The sequence below is a fragment of the Mus caroli genome, chromosome 9, assembly GCF_900094665.2.
Source record: "Mus caroli chromosome 9, CAROLI_EIJ_v1.1, whole genome shotgun sequence".
Taxonomy (NCBI): domain Eukaryota; kingdom Metazoa; phylum Chordata; class Mammalia; order Rodentia; family Muridae; genus Mus; species Mus caroli.
The window spans coordinates 27,150,503-27,166,576 of NC_034578.1; the positions used below are offsets into that span (position 1 = coordinate 27,150,503).

Consider the following 16,074-nt stretch of genomic DNA (forward strand, 5'->3'; position numbering starts at 1 on the left):
AAAAAAAAAAAAAAAAAAAAAAAAAAAAAGAAAAGACTAGCTAGATAAACGATAATGTTAAAAAAATTAAATGTAAGCATTTTTTGAAGAATTCATTGACTTTGTTTTCTTATTATCCCTTCTGTCTGTGACTTTTACAATAGAGAATATGTATTACCTAGAATATGAATTCATTTGAAATGTCCAAGATGTAAAATAGTCTGTCAGCTTGCATGGTAGATCGGGCCTCCTCAGGGACCGATTAGGCAGTGAAAAGGTGTGTGGTGGAATTCTCTGCCTTTATATATGTGAGTATACTCCTGCTGTCTTCAGACACTCCAGAAGAGGGTACAGGATCCCATTACAGATGGTAGTGAGTCACCATGTGGTTGCTGGGAATCGAACTCAGGATCTCTGGAAGAGCAGTCAGTGCTCTTAACCGCTGAGCCATCTCTCCAGCCCCGGAAGGGGGTTGTTACAGTTACTATCTGTCTTAGAGTTGCCATTGCTGGGAACAGACACCGTGACCAAGGCAACTCTTATAAAAGACAACATATCCTTACAGTCGGAGGATCAGTCTGTTATCATCATGGTGGAAGCATGGCTGAGTCCAGGAGGACTCAGCTGGAGGAGCTGAGAGGTCTACTTCTTGTTCTGAAGGCAAACAAAAGAAGGCTGTCTCCCATGTGGCTAGGGGAAGGTCTTGAAGCCCACCCCATAGTGAGGCCACACCTACTCCAACAGGGCCACACCTCCTGATAGTACCACTCCCTGGCAAGCATATTCAAACTACCACAGTATCTTATACAGACATTTTACTTCAAACCACCACACTTATTTATACAGGAAATTCAAGGAAATTACCTAGCATATCTATATTAGATTCTTACTTTATCCATTTGCCCTTGCTCCTTGAGAGCTAGGATTATAGGTATAGAGCACCAGGCCCAGATTCTCTTCTTTTTTTTTTTTTTTTTTTTAAAGATTTATTTATTTATTATATGTAAGTACACTGTAGCTGTCTTCAGACACNCCAGAAGAGGGNGTCAGATCTCATTATGGATGGTTGTGAGCCACCATGTGGTTGCTGGGATTTGAACTCTGGACCTTCGGAAGAGCAGTTGGGTGCTCTTACCCACTGAACCATCTCACCAGCCCCCCAGATTCTCTTCTTATCTCTTTTTTTTTTTTCCCTCTTCATTTTTCAAGACAGGATTTCTCTGTGTAACAGAGCCCTGGCTTCCTGGAACTCAACTTTGTAGACCAGGCTGGCCTCTGCCTCCTAAAAGCTGGGGTTAAAGGTGTGTGCTACCACACCTGGCAGTCTTCTTATTCTAAGACAGGGTTTCACTCTAGTTCATACTGGTAGACTCTCTGAGGACTCCAAGGTGGCACTTGATTAGATGTCTCTGGAGATTACAGGCATGGCCCACCATATACCATACATGTTGATATGTTTTATTTGGGGCAATGTTGATGCATTTTTCTCCTTTTCTTAGAATGAAATGTCTTACTTTGCTTTAAGCAAGAAAGAGGCACTGTACATTGCTTTCATGGCCAAATATTTAACCCTGCAGGTTTATAAGAGCGCCAGCAAGCGCAAAGCCCACATTCTGAAGAACCACCCAGGAGCTGAACTCCCGCCAAGTATTCGGAAACTGCGTCCTGCTGGCCCTGGAGAGCCTGACCCTATGCTGAGCACCCACACTCAGCTGACGGGTACCATTGCCACCCCTCCTGTCTGCTGCCCACACTGCTCCAAGCAGTATAGCAGCAAGGTACGGTGCTGGCTCTGACCAAGTGTGATGTCAGAAGCTCTACGCAAGGATGTCTTAATCGCCTTCTCATCCAGGTGTCATGCATGGTGCATTGATTGGCTGAAGGAGCCCTGTATAAATAAGTAGGGACCACTTATGGGAATGGAACAGTTGGTTTGTACTCTTCCAAATTACTGCTATTTACCAGTAATCTGAGCACTTGACTGCTTTCCTCTTGACCCGCTTGCACCTTGTGTCTGAGTATACTTTGTTCACAGTTTACGACCTCATCCTCTAGAATCCCTTATACAGGAACTGAGATGCAAGTTTTTGAAAAGGGGGTCACTTTGGTGGGAATCCCACTTCTGGGGATACCACAAGTGTCTGACTACTTCCGGCATTCCTGGGGAATGTGGAGAAGGAGCCCGAGGGTTTGGCTGCTGCCTAAGGGTATAGAGTCCTGTAAGTGTGTTTGTGTCCCCTCTTCCTTCTGACTTCTCCCCACATTCTGTTTTGCTTTGGCAGTGCGGTCACTTCCCAAGTGTGGTCAGTGCTGCTTTGATTTCTTTATTGCATTTAGGACATGGAATCACTCTGTATTTCCAAGGTTGGCCTCAAACTCCTGGGCTCAAATCATCTTTTGTGTCTTAGCTTCCCAAGGAGGTGGCCTTATGTATACAAGCCATTGTGCCTGGTTAAAACAAACAAACAAACAAACAAACAAACAAGAACCAACCAACACTCCTCCAACCCCTTGCAAGACAGAACTTTTCTTTAAAGATTTATTTATTTATTTTATGTATATGTGTACACTTCGATGTCTTCAGACACAACAGAAGAGGGCATCGGATTCCATTACAGATGTTGTGAGCCACCATATGGTGGCTGGGAATTGAACTCAGGAACTCTGGAAAAGCAGTCAGTGCTCCTAACCTCTGAGCCATCTCTCCAGCCCGATGGAGATCGTTTTTAAGGGCATCAAATGAAATACTTTAAGAACCTTTGGAATTGCTGGGCACAGATATCTCCTGCCTGGATAAACACACCCTTACCAATTTGTTATTTCCATCTCTTCACCTGCCCTAACTTAGTGGCTAGTCCCACCTGGCCCCTGCCAAACATCCCTGGCCACCTGCCTGTAGTGGAGGCCACAGGCCCAAGCTCTCCCAGAGACTTCATGTGGTTGCTGTGTTCTTCCTCTAAAGCATGCAGAAAGACCCCTCTCTTTCCTTGTGTGTCTGCCTTTTCCTCCTGGGACCCAGAAGTCCTGCCTGTACCGTCTCCTCAACAATTGACCCCGGCCTTCTTTACTGACAAGTCAAGAACCAATTGGGGAATAGGACTTTAACATCAGAACCACCGCCTTCATATATCTTGATTCCAAAGCAGGTAGAAAGAGACTGTTTCCTGCAGGCAACCAGGCAGAGGCTGTCTTCTACACTGTGTGGAGATTGACTGCAGGACCTCAAAGCCCACCTACTCAGTGACAAAGCCATGCCCACTCCAACATTGCCACACCTCCTAATAGTGCCACTCCCTAGGCCAAGCATATTCAAGCCACCACGTGGTCATTGTTCTTTTTGCTTTATTTTGAGACAAGGTCTTGGTATCTAGCCCAGGCTGGACTTAAATTTATGCCTTTCCTGCTTTAGCTGCAGTAATTGTTTATTTTTTCCTTCATTTTCCAGACCAAGATGGTGCAACACATTCGAAAGAAACACCCAGAGTATGCCCAGCTTCCCAACACCATCCACACACCACTGACGACAGCTGTGATCAGTGCCACCCCAGCTGTCTTAACGACAGATAGTGCCACTGGAGAGACTGTGGTGGTAAGTGGGCGACTTAGAAGAGTGTCTTATTCCTTCAGTGCCCCTCCTCTCTTTACAACAAGGCCATGCCAATTATTTATCAATATTTTGCCAATAGGGCTCCTTACCCTCAGCTTGCTGCTTGCTGCTTCTAGCATTGTGCTTATGCTTGGGTCTCCCTGCCGGTGCTATCTATATCTCCCTGCCAAAGGAGGAGCAGGACATTTTTAATGCCTTCCTTCTCAGTGGAGAAATGAGCAGTGCCGGATCAGATCCACTGGTCAGAGTCAGGCCCTCAGGCCAGTCTGTGTTTTCTTGATGTGCCCCATGCCAAACCGAATTGTAGCAGGATTTAAGAGCATTGAGACTACTACAGTGTTGTTACTAATATGCTTTGTGATTTTTTTTTTCCTAGACAACAGACCTGCTAACTCAGGCGATGACAGAACTGTCCCAGACCTTAACAACGGATTACCGAACACCTCAGGGGGACTACCAAAGGATTCAGTATATCCCTGTGTCTCAGTCAGCATCGGGTCTGCAGCAACCTCAGCACATACAGTTGCAAGTGGTGCAGGTGGCTCCGGTACTGTGACGCTTACTTCTTCTTACCTGCATGAACACCATATGGCCAGTGGCCAGGATGGTAGCAGGAGTCAAAAGCATCCTCGGCTCTGTGTAAGGTGCAGCTGCACAGAAGTGCTGAGTCTGAGGCACTAGGAGAATAGCATCTCCACTGCCTTCTTCCCTCTGTTCATCATGATGGCTCTGGACTCAGAAGAGTAAGAGGTTTCTACTGTAGATGGAAGGGCTCAGCTCCTGTACACACAGCCAGCCAGGACACTTCTAGTGACCCCTCTTTTTGAGCTGTTCCTTAGTTAGACTGGCTGACTGTCTCATAATGAGCCAGTTTAAGGAGTACCTACACGGCATTGAATAATTTATTTTAGGGAGAGATTTTAGCGAGTCATGTGTGTGTGTGAGTGTGTGTGTGTGTGTGTGTATGTATGTGCACTGTGAGGAAGTAGATATAAGACATGAGTGAACATTGTCATTTTCAAATAATGTAGTCTCACAAATTGAAAACCAATACAGTTTTAAATGTGTGGAAATTGGTAGATTCACCTCGGCATCCACCATTCCTTACTTGATTTATTTATTTTGGTTTTTTTGTTTGTTTGTTTTAAAAAGGAGGTCTCCCTGTATAGCCTTGTCTGGCCTGGAGCTCGCTAGTAGACCAGGCTGGCCTCAAACTCAGAGATCCACTTTCGTCTGCCTCCTGAATGCTGGATTAAAGACACGCACCACCATGCCTGACCTTGACTTATTCTTTTGCCAACAGGGTCTCACTGCCTAGCCACAGCTGGTCTGAAACTCAAAACCTCTTGCCAGTTTTGCCTGTGTTTAGGTGAACTTTCTCTCTGGGGATCTCTTCTACTCTCAATGAGTACAGATCTATTTTGGAACCTGTTCTTTTTTTCCCTCTAGGCCACGTCCCCACATCAGTCTCAGCAGTCCACAGTGGACGTTGGCCAGCTGCACGACCCTCAGACCTACACGCAGCACGCCATCCAGGTGCAGCACATCCAGGTCACAGAGCCCACCCCTGCGGCTCCGTCAGCATCCCAGGTACATTTCTTTGTAGAGATGCAGAGAGAAAGGTGACTTTTTTATATGTCCCTCTGACCTCAGTTTTGATCAAAGGGTTATCAAGGTCACCAAGAACAATTTAGAGATTGCCAAGGACTTGTGCAAAAGTGTTTCCAAGTCTGACCGAGAACTCTGACATTTATACACAGATAAGATGGGGGTATTTAAAATCATGTTTGTCTTTTCAAAAAAAAATATGTACACACACACACAAAGAGAGATGCAGAGAGTTCAGGGGACATCAGGGGCTGTCAGATTAATAACAGTGAACTCATTGCCCTCAGTCACTGAGCAATGTCACTATATTCGTAGTTTATCAGTTCTACTGTTGCTCCCACTTTTTATGTCATTATTGCAAACAGTCTTGCATTAAGTTACCAGCTTCTGGTGGGTTTCTATGGTTTAAGATCCTAAAAACAAAACTTTCTACAGTAAGAGCTTTCAGTTGCTTCTGTGACTTGGAATAAGGTTGAGCCTGTCATTGGGATATAAAGGGAGGTATGGAAATTCAGAGGAGGGGGCAATTCCGCCTAGCTGGGGATCAAGGACATTTTTGTTCTTTAGTTTTTAAATTAGTTCTTGAAGGGGGACTATATATATGCTTATCATGACATCAAGGGAAGGAATTATATTCTAAATAACATTTTGAGTAATAAAAGGAGATAGGAAATTATAACAGATTTATTTAAAATGTTATTCTGTTTAGGAGCGGGCAGTGATACTTAGGAGTTGGACTGTGGATGGTCCTGAGTTGCAGATGGTAGAGTGTGGACTTGTCATGGAGTCAGGAGTCGGCCTCTCCACCAGATGCCTGGTGTGCACCTGTGCTTAGCTCTACTCTGGGTGGATTGGCCAAGGCTGCTCAATGAGAACCATGACTTCTGGGCTGTGTTTCCAAACACAAATGGTTACTTTTGTGACTGGACAAGCTGTTTCACCTTCCTTGGTTTAAGCTTAGCTACTGTAAGCAATTATATACTTCCACTCATTTGCCTTTCCAGCAATTTAACTGAAATCCATTGTCTTAATATCTTTGTAGATGGCCCTTGGAAAACAATATAGAGTTTTAGAGTTATGATTGCTTTTCATTAATCCTGCTCTTACTTAAAGTATAACTTATGAGTCTTAAGTCTCCTGGAATCTCACAGTTCTCTCCCTTTGTTTTCTCTTTCTCCCTAGGTAGCTGGGCAGCCATTGAGCCCCTCTGCTCAGCAGGTACAGCAGGGGCTCAGCCCCTCCCATATCCAAGGCAGTTCTTCCACACAAGGGCAGGCTCTCCAGCAGCAGCAGAATTCCTCTGTACAACACACATACCTCCCCAATGCTTGGAACTCCTTCCGTGGTTATTGTAAGGAGAAGGGGATAATTGTTGGGTGGGGAATCTCTGGCCGTGTGTCTTCATTTATTAGCTTTATAATAGGCTTTTGGATTGAAGTATCGGTTGCTCATTTTCAGTATGTGAATGCATATCATAGATAAGTTAGGGCAGTGTTTTGACCTCAGAGTGCCAGTGTTATATTTTCAGAGATGTTAAGTATGTTACTGGAAGATATGAAGCAGTGATTTAAGGTATTGAATAGATAGAGAGAGGATATATTGATGGTGATGTTTTATCTACCTCTCTATCTATCTATCTATCTATCTATCTATCTATCTATCTATCTATCTATCTGTATATATTTGGTATTAGGAATCAGACCCAGGGTCTCATGCATGTCCATCGATGTAATAGTCACTACGCTTGACCCTGGGTATATGTGTCTTAGTTACTTTCCTGTTGTTATGACAAAGCACCATGACCAAGGCAACTTATATAAGAAAGCATTTACTTTGGGATTACAGTTTCTGAGGGTGAGAGTCCGTGGCCATCACAGTGGGGAGTGTGGCTGCAGTCAGTCACCCTGATGGAGCAGTAGCCGAGAACCTATCTGTTGAAACAGCCGAGGGGCAGGAGTAGCTAACTGGGAATAGCATCCCCATGATGCACCTCCTCCAACAAGGACATGCCTCCTAATTCTTCCCAAACAGTTCTACCAATTGGGGACCAAGTATTCAAATATACTAGCTTATCAGGGCCATTCTCATTCAGACGACAATATGTAAAAATTAACATTGACCTTATACTGGCATCATTAAGTATCCTCATACAACTTCATTCAGATCTTCCTGCAGGAATGATTCTCACCCAGGTATATCAAAATTGCTATTTACAATTATGATGTAAGTACAGTGATTATTTGCATTTTATACAGAAAGCAATGTACATACAATAACTTGTCCAAGTGACTTAACGAATCAACAGAAGATTGTAATCCAACAGTTCTGGCACCAGATCATACATGCTAAGTCATCTCGCTGAATTGCATCTCCTAAAAACTTTGAGATTATCATGTAGCAGAGAGGTTGACATATTTGAGTAGTATGTTCTGAAATCCTGCGGTTCATGCTCGGGAAGTATGAACAGGCTGGCAGTCAGAGGTGAGAGTTGGTAACTTTTTTCGTGATGCTCCGTAACTTCTCCTGGGGAGACAGGAACAAACTTCTATTCATCCCAGACAGGGCGCCCACGATAGCTCGAGGAGGAAGTGACCCCACTCAGCTGCAGGTTTGTGAACCAATGGGTTTGTTCAGATTGTCTGCAGGAGGATGGCTATCTGCTTACTCACAGGGGACTTGAAAGCATCTGATCACCAAATGCCCATTTTAGCATGGTGACGACTCATAAAAGCTGGAGCCCTGGAACCCTGCCCAGTTTGTAGTAAGCTCTATTGGAGAGAGTTTCTCATCAGAAATTTTCACTGCTTTTGTAACTTAGAGGAGAGGCCCTGTGAACTTCTAACACCACATTTCTTTGGCCATGTGTGTTTCCTTGGCTTTCTAAGTCTCCCTTATGTCACCAGAAGAGAGAATGGCTACACACCACTCAGGCCTTTGACCGGCTCGTAGGCTCTTTCTACCCGTTTTCCACCATGTTTCCTGAGTCTTGGAGAGGGTGACAGAGATGTCTGATTATTTTCTTCCATTTATTGCTGAGGCACTGCGCCACTATGACACACCAATAGTCACTTATTCTCAGGACGTTGGATTATCTGCAGTAACCACTAGCAACCATAAAAAAGATTTTCCCCCACATCTGAAGCTGATAGCAGTAGAAATATTTGGGCATAAACACAAATGTTGAAAAGCATTTGACCGACATATCACATCTGTTTATATAGATACCTCCCCGCTTGGTCAGTGATGTCCCCAGTCACAGTTCTGTCCTGGATTATAATATGAGACATCAGTTCCTTCCATTGTAGTGGGCCTTACATGCAGTCAGAACAGTGAAAGCAGCTAGCAGAGTGGGAGCTTCCAACCGTCATGCCAGCCACATTTTTCTGTGCCCTAGAGGCAAGAAGTACAGTATTTGAAGCAGTAGGGTCTTACCACCTACTTTTGGCATGCAAGCAACAGTAGTGGCAATGCTTTTGTGGGTATGTGTGGGTCTCTGGGAACTTCCCTGGCAAAGAACTCATACTGGGCTTTTATTCAATAATCTACATCTCCCAGAAAATGCTCTTTTCTCACCCATACAACTTGTCGTCATTCAGACACTTCAACTGCTCTTTTAATGTTCATTGAGATGCTTTTCCAAGTCTGTCCTGGAGTTACTCCAGGACAGCTCTATATGATAGAACGTTTTTTTAAACGGGTGTGGGGTGCAGGAGCTCTAAGGCCTGTTACTGTTCACACCAAGAATTGGTCTTGAGTGACTAAGGGGATGCTAAGAAGAAACATTATGGAGGTGTAGTGTATGAAACACTCCATCCCTGGCATCAGTGCAGAAGAGCAGTGTTGGATGCAGCAGCAGCAGAGAGGAGGACACTGCTCTGTCTGCCCTCAGTAGGTTTCCGAAGTGATTCCCTACCTACCTCAGTGGAAACCCACATTTTTCCCAGCCTTCTTTTCCAGGGGTCCCCAGCACGGCTTCCCCGTGGTTCTTAGATTTGGGCCTAAGTGGGGAACAGGACCCCACTCTAACCACTGTGCTTGCCACTGAGCTGGCTTTCCAGTTCTGACAGGCCAGCCCTGGGGTTGCTGCCTCTGCATTGGACACAGCGGGCTGCTGAAAGGGTCAAGGATGCGTGATAATCTCCGCGCCCATATCCTCTCTCCCAGGGGAACAATTTATGTAGCATATTTTACATAGATAACTGTTTCCCCCTAGAACAAACTTGACCTTTTTCACCTTTATTTATTTATTTATTTATTTATTTATTTTAAAGATTTATTTATTTATTATATGTAAGTACACTGTAGCTGTCTTCAGACACTCCAGAAGAGGGCGCCAGATCTNGTTACGGATGGTTGTGAGCCACCATGTGGTTGCTGGGATTTGAACTCTGGACCTTCGGAAGAGCAGTCGGGTGCTCTTACCCACTGAGCCATCTCACCAGCCCTATTTTTTTTAATTATGTCTTCTGTGAACAACTGCTATGGCTTTAAAGCCCTCCAGGCTTACTAACACTAATTTGATTTACTATCAGTGTTTTTCCTTGGAATGACATCTTGACACAAATCTTTATGCGTTTGCATTTGAGTGACCCAATAGGCTCCTGGTTCTGCTGGACTAGGTCATTCAGATCTGCCAGAGCCTCTTCTTCATCAATATCATATTTCTCCATGGGACATAGCAAAGCCACTAAACCTCCATACCAGTCCCAGAGCCCATGCTGGATTAACTGTCTGCTGAGTGCGGTAGAATGTGGCCCAGTGTGCTGAGCATTCAGTTTCTCTAGTAACTCTCCTTCCACTATTGTCCTCTGGTGCTGATGTTGACGGGAACCCCAGCCAGGACCGTGTGTCTCTGGTGGCTTGTATGGCCAGTCTATGAGACACCTATTTCCTTCCTTGCCTTGGATTATTCAGCCTTTGTCTCAAGGAAGGATGGACTGTTACTACTTAGCTTCTTTTTGTCTGTAGCCTTCAGACGGAGTGCATCTGTCCCCACATCTTGCAGTTTCATGAGCCAGACTGAGACAGGATCTTTCATTCCTTGTTTAAAAGTCTTTCCCAGGGCTAGAGCAATGGCTCAGAGGTTGAGAGCACTGACTGCTCTTCCGGAGGTCCTAAGTTCAATTCCCAGCAACCACATTGTAGCTCACAATCATCTGTAACAAGACCTGATTCCCTCTTCTGGTGTCTGAAGATGGCTGCAGTGTTCTTACATACAATAAATAAAATAAATCTTTTAAAAAGAAAAAGGTCTTTCCCACTCAAGTTCAGAGGGAGAGTAATCCTTGGTCATTGTAGTTTCTGTACTGGCTGTTACTAGGACTGCCCATCCACGCGTTGAATCATAGGTTTTTCTCTTGCTCTGTACTGCAGGTCAGACCAGAGGGCTCTTCTATCGTTTTCATCCTTTTCTACTCCTTCTCAAAGTCTTAATTCTCCTCATGGGTTCTGAGGTTTTTGATTCTCTTTCCCATGCATTCCATTAGCTGTAAAATATGGCAAGCCAGCTTCAACTCCTCTCTGTCTCATCTCCCCCTTCCCACATTCCCACAAGACCAGAGGCGAGTGCTGAGGAGAGCATGTGCTTGTTTTTTCTCTAATGTAATTCTGCCCTTCCATGGGAAACTTACTTCTGGGCAGACAGCTCAGCCCCAGCTCTATGCCTTATTACTCAGAGCAAAGACCGGGTAACAGCTTTCACCACCTCTTTATGCTCTTATCCCAAACAGGCTACTTAAGGTCTGTAATATATTCAGTAAGACATCAGCTGCTTGGGGGAGGGGATTTCCTGTACTTATGTGGTAGACCTCATTTATCCAGACCATGTACGGGAAGGTAGCCTTCCTGGGGTCTGCTCTCCCCTAACCCCAAGGTGCACCACTCTCAAATAGCTTGGCTTTGGGTATATATCTTTTCACCTAAATGCAGTTACTACTGTAGCAGAGACACATCATCTCATATGCCATGGGAGAAGGTAGCCATATTGGGATCGCTCCCAAGGATGCAGGCTCCCCTGGATCACCCGAGGCACACTGAGCAGTATGCTGCAGCCACTGTTCTCGACCCATCTTTGGTTCTGCCAGTCCCTGTTCAGGTGCCAGCTATGCGGTGGGACTTTTCTTGGAGACATGTGAAGAACTGTCTTTTACCCCAGATAGGACACTAACAGATAAAGTTATTACACCCAATCTAGCTTGATAAAAAGTGAGGTTCAGGTTCAGTGAGAGACTGTTCTAAGTGATCAGTTGAAAGGAACAGAGGCAGATACCCGATGTCTTGCTCTAGCCTGCATGCATGTAACACATACACACAGAGACACACGGACACATACACACACATGCATGCGCACACACACCAATAACAACAACAGCCAAAAACACTAAAAAGAGAATAAATGAGAAGAACTTCACAAAGATCTCTTTTTGTTTGTTTTTCGGCGCACAAGGCTAAGTACTTGCTCTATGACTGAGTCCAAAATGTACCTAGCCCACATTGGGGGAAAAAATCATGTTATTGCTATTATTCAGCCTAAAAATAAATGGAAATAATTCTTTAACATCTTTAAATATAGTTCCAATACCCAGCTATGACTCATATTTCTCTGATCGTCTGAGAAAGGTATTTGAGTTTCTTGTTTGAACTGAGTTCTAAATAAGGGCCATCCTTGCAGCTGACTGCATCTTCAACTGTTTTTCCACACCTTCTCATCCTCCCCATGCAGCCACTGTGTCTGCTGGAGAGACCAGCCAGGAGTCCGGTAGTGCTCACACTGGGTTTGCCAGGGCTATCCCCGTGCTCTTACTTGATGCACTTTCTTCTCTTTGTTCCCTGTAGACTCGCTAGATCTAGAGGATTAACCAGGGTTCAGTTCTTTTCCCCCAGGGGCCTTGGCTGGTGCAGGGGTTGGGCCACTCCTCTTTCAGTAATGTTCAAAGCCACTAGTGTTTATTCTCTAGCTTCTTTGTCTCATCAGGACTTGCACAGTTTTGATACTCTAATATGGTTCTGTCATTCCATTCATGAGGTAGAAACATTTTATAAAACACACACACACACACACACAAACTTGTGCCAGGTATGGTGTAGCACACACCTGTAACCTCAGCCTGCATTCTTAGCCATTGGTAAGCAGGAGGATTGCCAGGCCATGCAAGGCTACCTAGAAAGATACCATCACAAACAAACAAACAAGAGCATGCCTTCCATTGCAGAGGCAGAGGCAGGGCATCTCTGTGAATTTGAAACCAACCTGTCTACATAGTTTGCTGAGGTTAGAAAGCTACATAGTGAAAACAGATCTCAAAATAACAATGAAAGCAAAACAAGATAATGAAGAAAAAAATTATCATAATCATAAAATTAAGATACAGCTTGTATACAAAAAGCAGAATCAAATACTTTAAATGCAGATTCATGATTTATTTTACTGTATTTGAAAACAGTGAGTGAGTTTCCTTCCATTATAACCCCAGAAGGCTAGTGGTGCTGTGCATCTTAGTATTATTTTGTGCTCATGATGTTTCTACACACACATGCCACGATGCGCTTGGACCCGCTGCATTTATTACCTTTGTAGATGCTTAGGCTACCTCATCTTTGGCTGTTTACTCTGGCCTCTGCATCGTTCACCCATGACCCTTTCCTGTGCTGGGAAGACACAATGTTCCAGGCTCACCCTCTGTTGCTGCCCAGAGCTGGCATCAGTCAATCGCCTACTCATCTCCCTTCCATCTTGTGGAATATTAACACTGCTTATTCATTTGTGATCCTAGGCAGCTGTAAAGACATTTGTGCCATGAGTTCATATCTGAGTATAAAAGAGAAAAATACCAAGCCAGAAACTCATTTCAAAGTCTAAAAAGTTTGAGTATTTGACTTTTGAGGGAGGAGGCATTAGTTGTTTCTTAGATGAGCCCTTTGTACTCGTCTCACACGCATGTAGTCATCGTTTGCATCAGGTCTCTTCACATCAGGCCAGGTGTGGTGGCACACACCTTTAATCCCAGCACTTGGGAGGCAGAGGCAGGCTCTGAGTGCAAGACAGAACTGAACCTGTCTATAGAGCTAGTTCCAGGACAGTCAGGACTACCAAACAAACAAAAACAAAAATAACAACAACAAAAAACAAAAACAAAAAAAAGAAAGAAAAGAAAAAGAAAGAAAGAGAGAAAGAAAGAGAAAGAGGGAAAAAGAAAGAGTAAAAGAAATCACACCATTGTAAGATCTTGCAAATGTGGGAAACCATGGGATCTGTCTCAATGGGAGTGTGAGCATTGGCAAGTATGGGTGGTCTCTAGCTTAGGACTTGGGATCTTTCTTCTCTTGGCTTTTTGATCCCATATAGCTCAGGCAAGTCTCAAAATACACTATGCAGCCCAGACTGGGGAGATAGCTCAGCTGGTAGCATTCAGGACTCCCTGGGTTTAATATATAGCACAGCATAAATTGGGCATAGCACCAGGTGCCTGTAATCTCAGGAGGTAAGAGATGGGGCAGCCAGAAGTTCAAGGTCATTCTTAGCTTTGTAGTAAGTTCGGGGTTATTGTGGGATACATGGATCCCTATCTCAAAAAAAAAAAAAAGTGGTCCTTCTGTGTTAGCCTGCTGAGTGCTTGGATAATAGGCCTGTGCCCAGTGCCCTTGGGATTTTCAGCAGAGGATTACTGTTGGTGGGGCAAAATACAACCATCCACCATTTTTGGTTTCTGCTTTTCAGACTGCGATCTCATCTTGTTGCTCTGGCTGTTCTGGGCCACTCACCTTAAGCCTTTTCCTTGGTTCAGGTGATTGATTCACCTTTATTCTTGAGTACCTATGTGTATATCTGCCATCAACACTTTATTATAAAGTGGACTTTGAGTTGACAAGGTTGTCCTTGTAGCTAATACACAGGTTATGAATATGCCAAGGTAGGATAGGCTAAGCTATAATGCTTGGTAATTTATATATGCAAAAACATTTTTTTGGAAAGAGGCTCTTATGTTGTAGTCTTGACTGTCTGGGAACGACTTTGGAGGCAAGGCTGGCCTCAAACTCATAGAGACCCTCCTGCCTCTGCCTCCCTAGTATTGGGGTTAAAGGTGTGCATTATGTGCATTATAATACCTGGCAATGTATATGTTACATGCATTCCAGTTAACTGTCTGTTCAGTTTATAGTGAGTTTATTGGTATATAACCCCATTATAGAAGTAGAGAAGCATTTGTTTTTTCTAGCACTTACACTAAAATCGAAGACCACTAAATTTTGTTTATTTCCTGTTTTCAGCATCTGAAATTCAAATGATGACACTGCCCCCAGGTCAGTTTGTGATCACAGACAGTGGTGTGGCAACCCCTGTTACTTCTGGGCAAGTGAAAGCAGTGACTCCGGTAAGTCATTCTTCCAGGGCTGTGTTACAGCTGTCCCAGTCTTCCCTCCCTCCTTCCTACTCTCCTTCCCTTTGAAGTGCTGGAATTGGAACCCAGGACCTTGTACATGGTGGCTTGCTGGGTAGGTCATCTACCATTGACTTACCTCCCCTGGCCTCCTGTTTCTTTTCATTGGTGATTAGGTCAGTTTTTTTCACAGCTGATGATTTGAAAGCTGGATCTTTGTTGCTATATCCTTAGTGAATTGCTCAGTAGACTAGTGCCCAGTGAATGTCCATCCAGCTCCTAACTACAATAAATCTACCAGATCTAGCACTTCTTATAAATATTACAAGACTTTAGCTGGGAGAGAATAATATAATGAATTATTTATGGTGTGTGTGTGTGTGTGTGTGTGTGTGTGTGTGTGTGTGTGTGTGTGTATTTGAGACAGGGTTTCACCATGAAAGCCAAGGGTTGGGGCAAAGTCAGGAGAGGTTCAGGGAAACCTGGGTATAGGGTGCTACTTGTACAAAGGTGGAGCCACAGGCTGCCTTAAGAGAGGATCAGTATGCCAGGTGCAGGCCATGCCAGTCAGAAGTGATTCATCTGCTAGCTGAACTGCCCCACTCCCTAGATTAAGTTCCTAAAGACCCATTCCACTGTCTGTTCCCTTCCCACCCCACTCATCCTGTTTCACTGCTGTCCCTCCTGCTGCAGTGTCCCTGGCCTCAACTTGGGTTGACTTCCACTGTCCCGATGCAGGCTACAACAGTCAGAAGACCAGCTGCCCAGGTGCATGCCACACTAGTCAGAAAAACTGGTAAAAGCCAAGCAAGCCAGAAAAACAGATAGGTGAACTCAGGCAGAGACTCCTTATTGGACCAGAGACTGCTTGGACTGGCCATAGATAGGCAGCCCAACAAAGGACCTCCTCTATTCTCTCAGTACACCCAGTCCCCATTCCCCTCATCATCACTGTATACCATGCCCTGGCAGAGACCCCCTGCTGCACCAAAGGGCAAGCTAGGCCAAGCCTAGTCCAGAAGTCCAGACCCCAAGCTCAACAGAGACTCCCTACTGGATCAGACAGACAGAGGTCAGGCAAGTTGCCAGAAATCCAGATCACAAAGACCAGAAGACCAAAGAGGAAATAGAAACCAAGGAACAAAACACCCATCCAACAAAGGCAAACTCAGATATCAGTATATAGACCTGTAATCATCCGTACTGCCTAAACACCAGTGTAAGAACACAGTCCACAACAGCCAGAGCAATATGGCACCACCAGGGCCCAGGATTCTACAACAGTAAGACCTGGATATTCGAACACAGTTGAAGCATAAGAAATTAACCTTAAAACCAACTTTATGAAGATGATACAGGTCTTTAAAGAGGAAATGAAAAACAAAAACAAAAACAAAACCCTGTTAAGAAATCAAGGAAAGAGGCCGGGTGTGGTGGCTCACACCTTTAATCCCAGCACTTGGGAGGCAGAGGCAGGTGGATTTCTGAGTTCGAGGCCAGCCT

The 16,074-nt window shown here is 44.5% G+C and overlaps 1 protein-coding gene across 1 annotated transcript in view; it reads left to right on the top strand.

The window, feature by feature from the left end:
* Positions 1-16,074, top strand: part of Prdm10 (PR/SET domain 10) — a 102,895-nt gene that overhangs the window by 77,555 nt on the left and 9,266 nt on the right. Inside the window, exons 17-22 of the mRNA XM_021172017.2 lie at positions 1,557-1,757; positions 3,425-3,568; positions 3,963-4,133; positions 5,036-5,176; positions 6,377-6,545; positions 14,462-14,565. Of these exons, the coding sequence (XP_021027676.1) occupies positions 1,557-1,757; positions 3,425-3,568; positions 3,963-4,133; positions 5,036-5,176; positions 6,377-6,545; positions 14,462-14,565 (930 nt within the window). The remainder of the gene's footprint in view (positions 1-1,556; positions 1,758-3,424; positions 3,569-3,962; positions 4,134-5,035; positions 5,177-6,376; positions 6,546-14,461; positions 14,566-16,074) is intronic.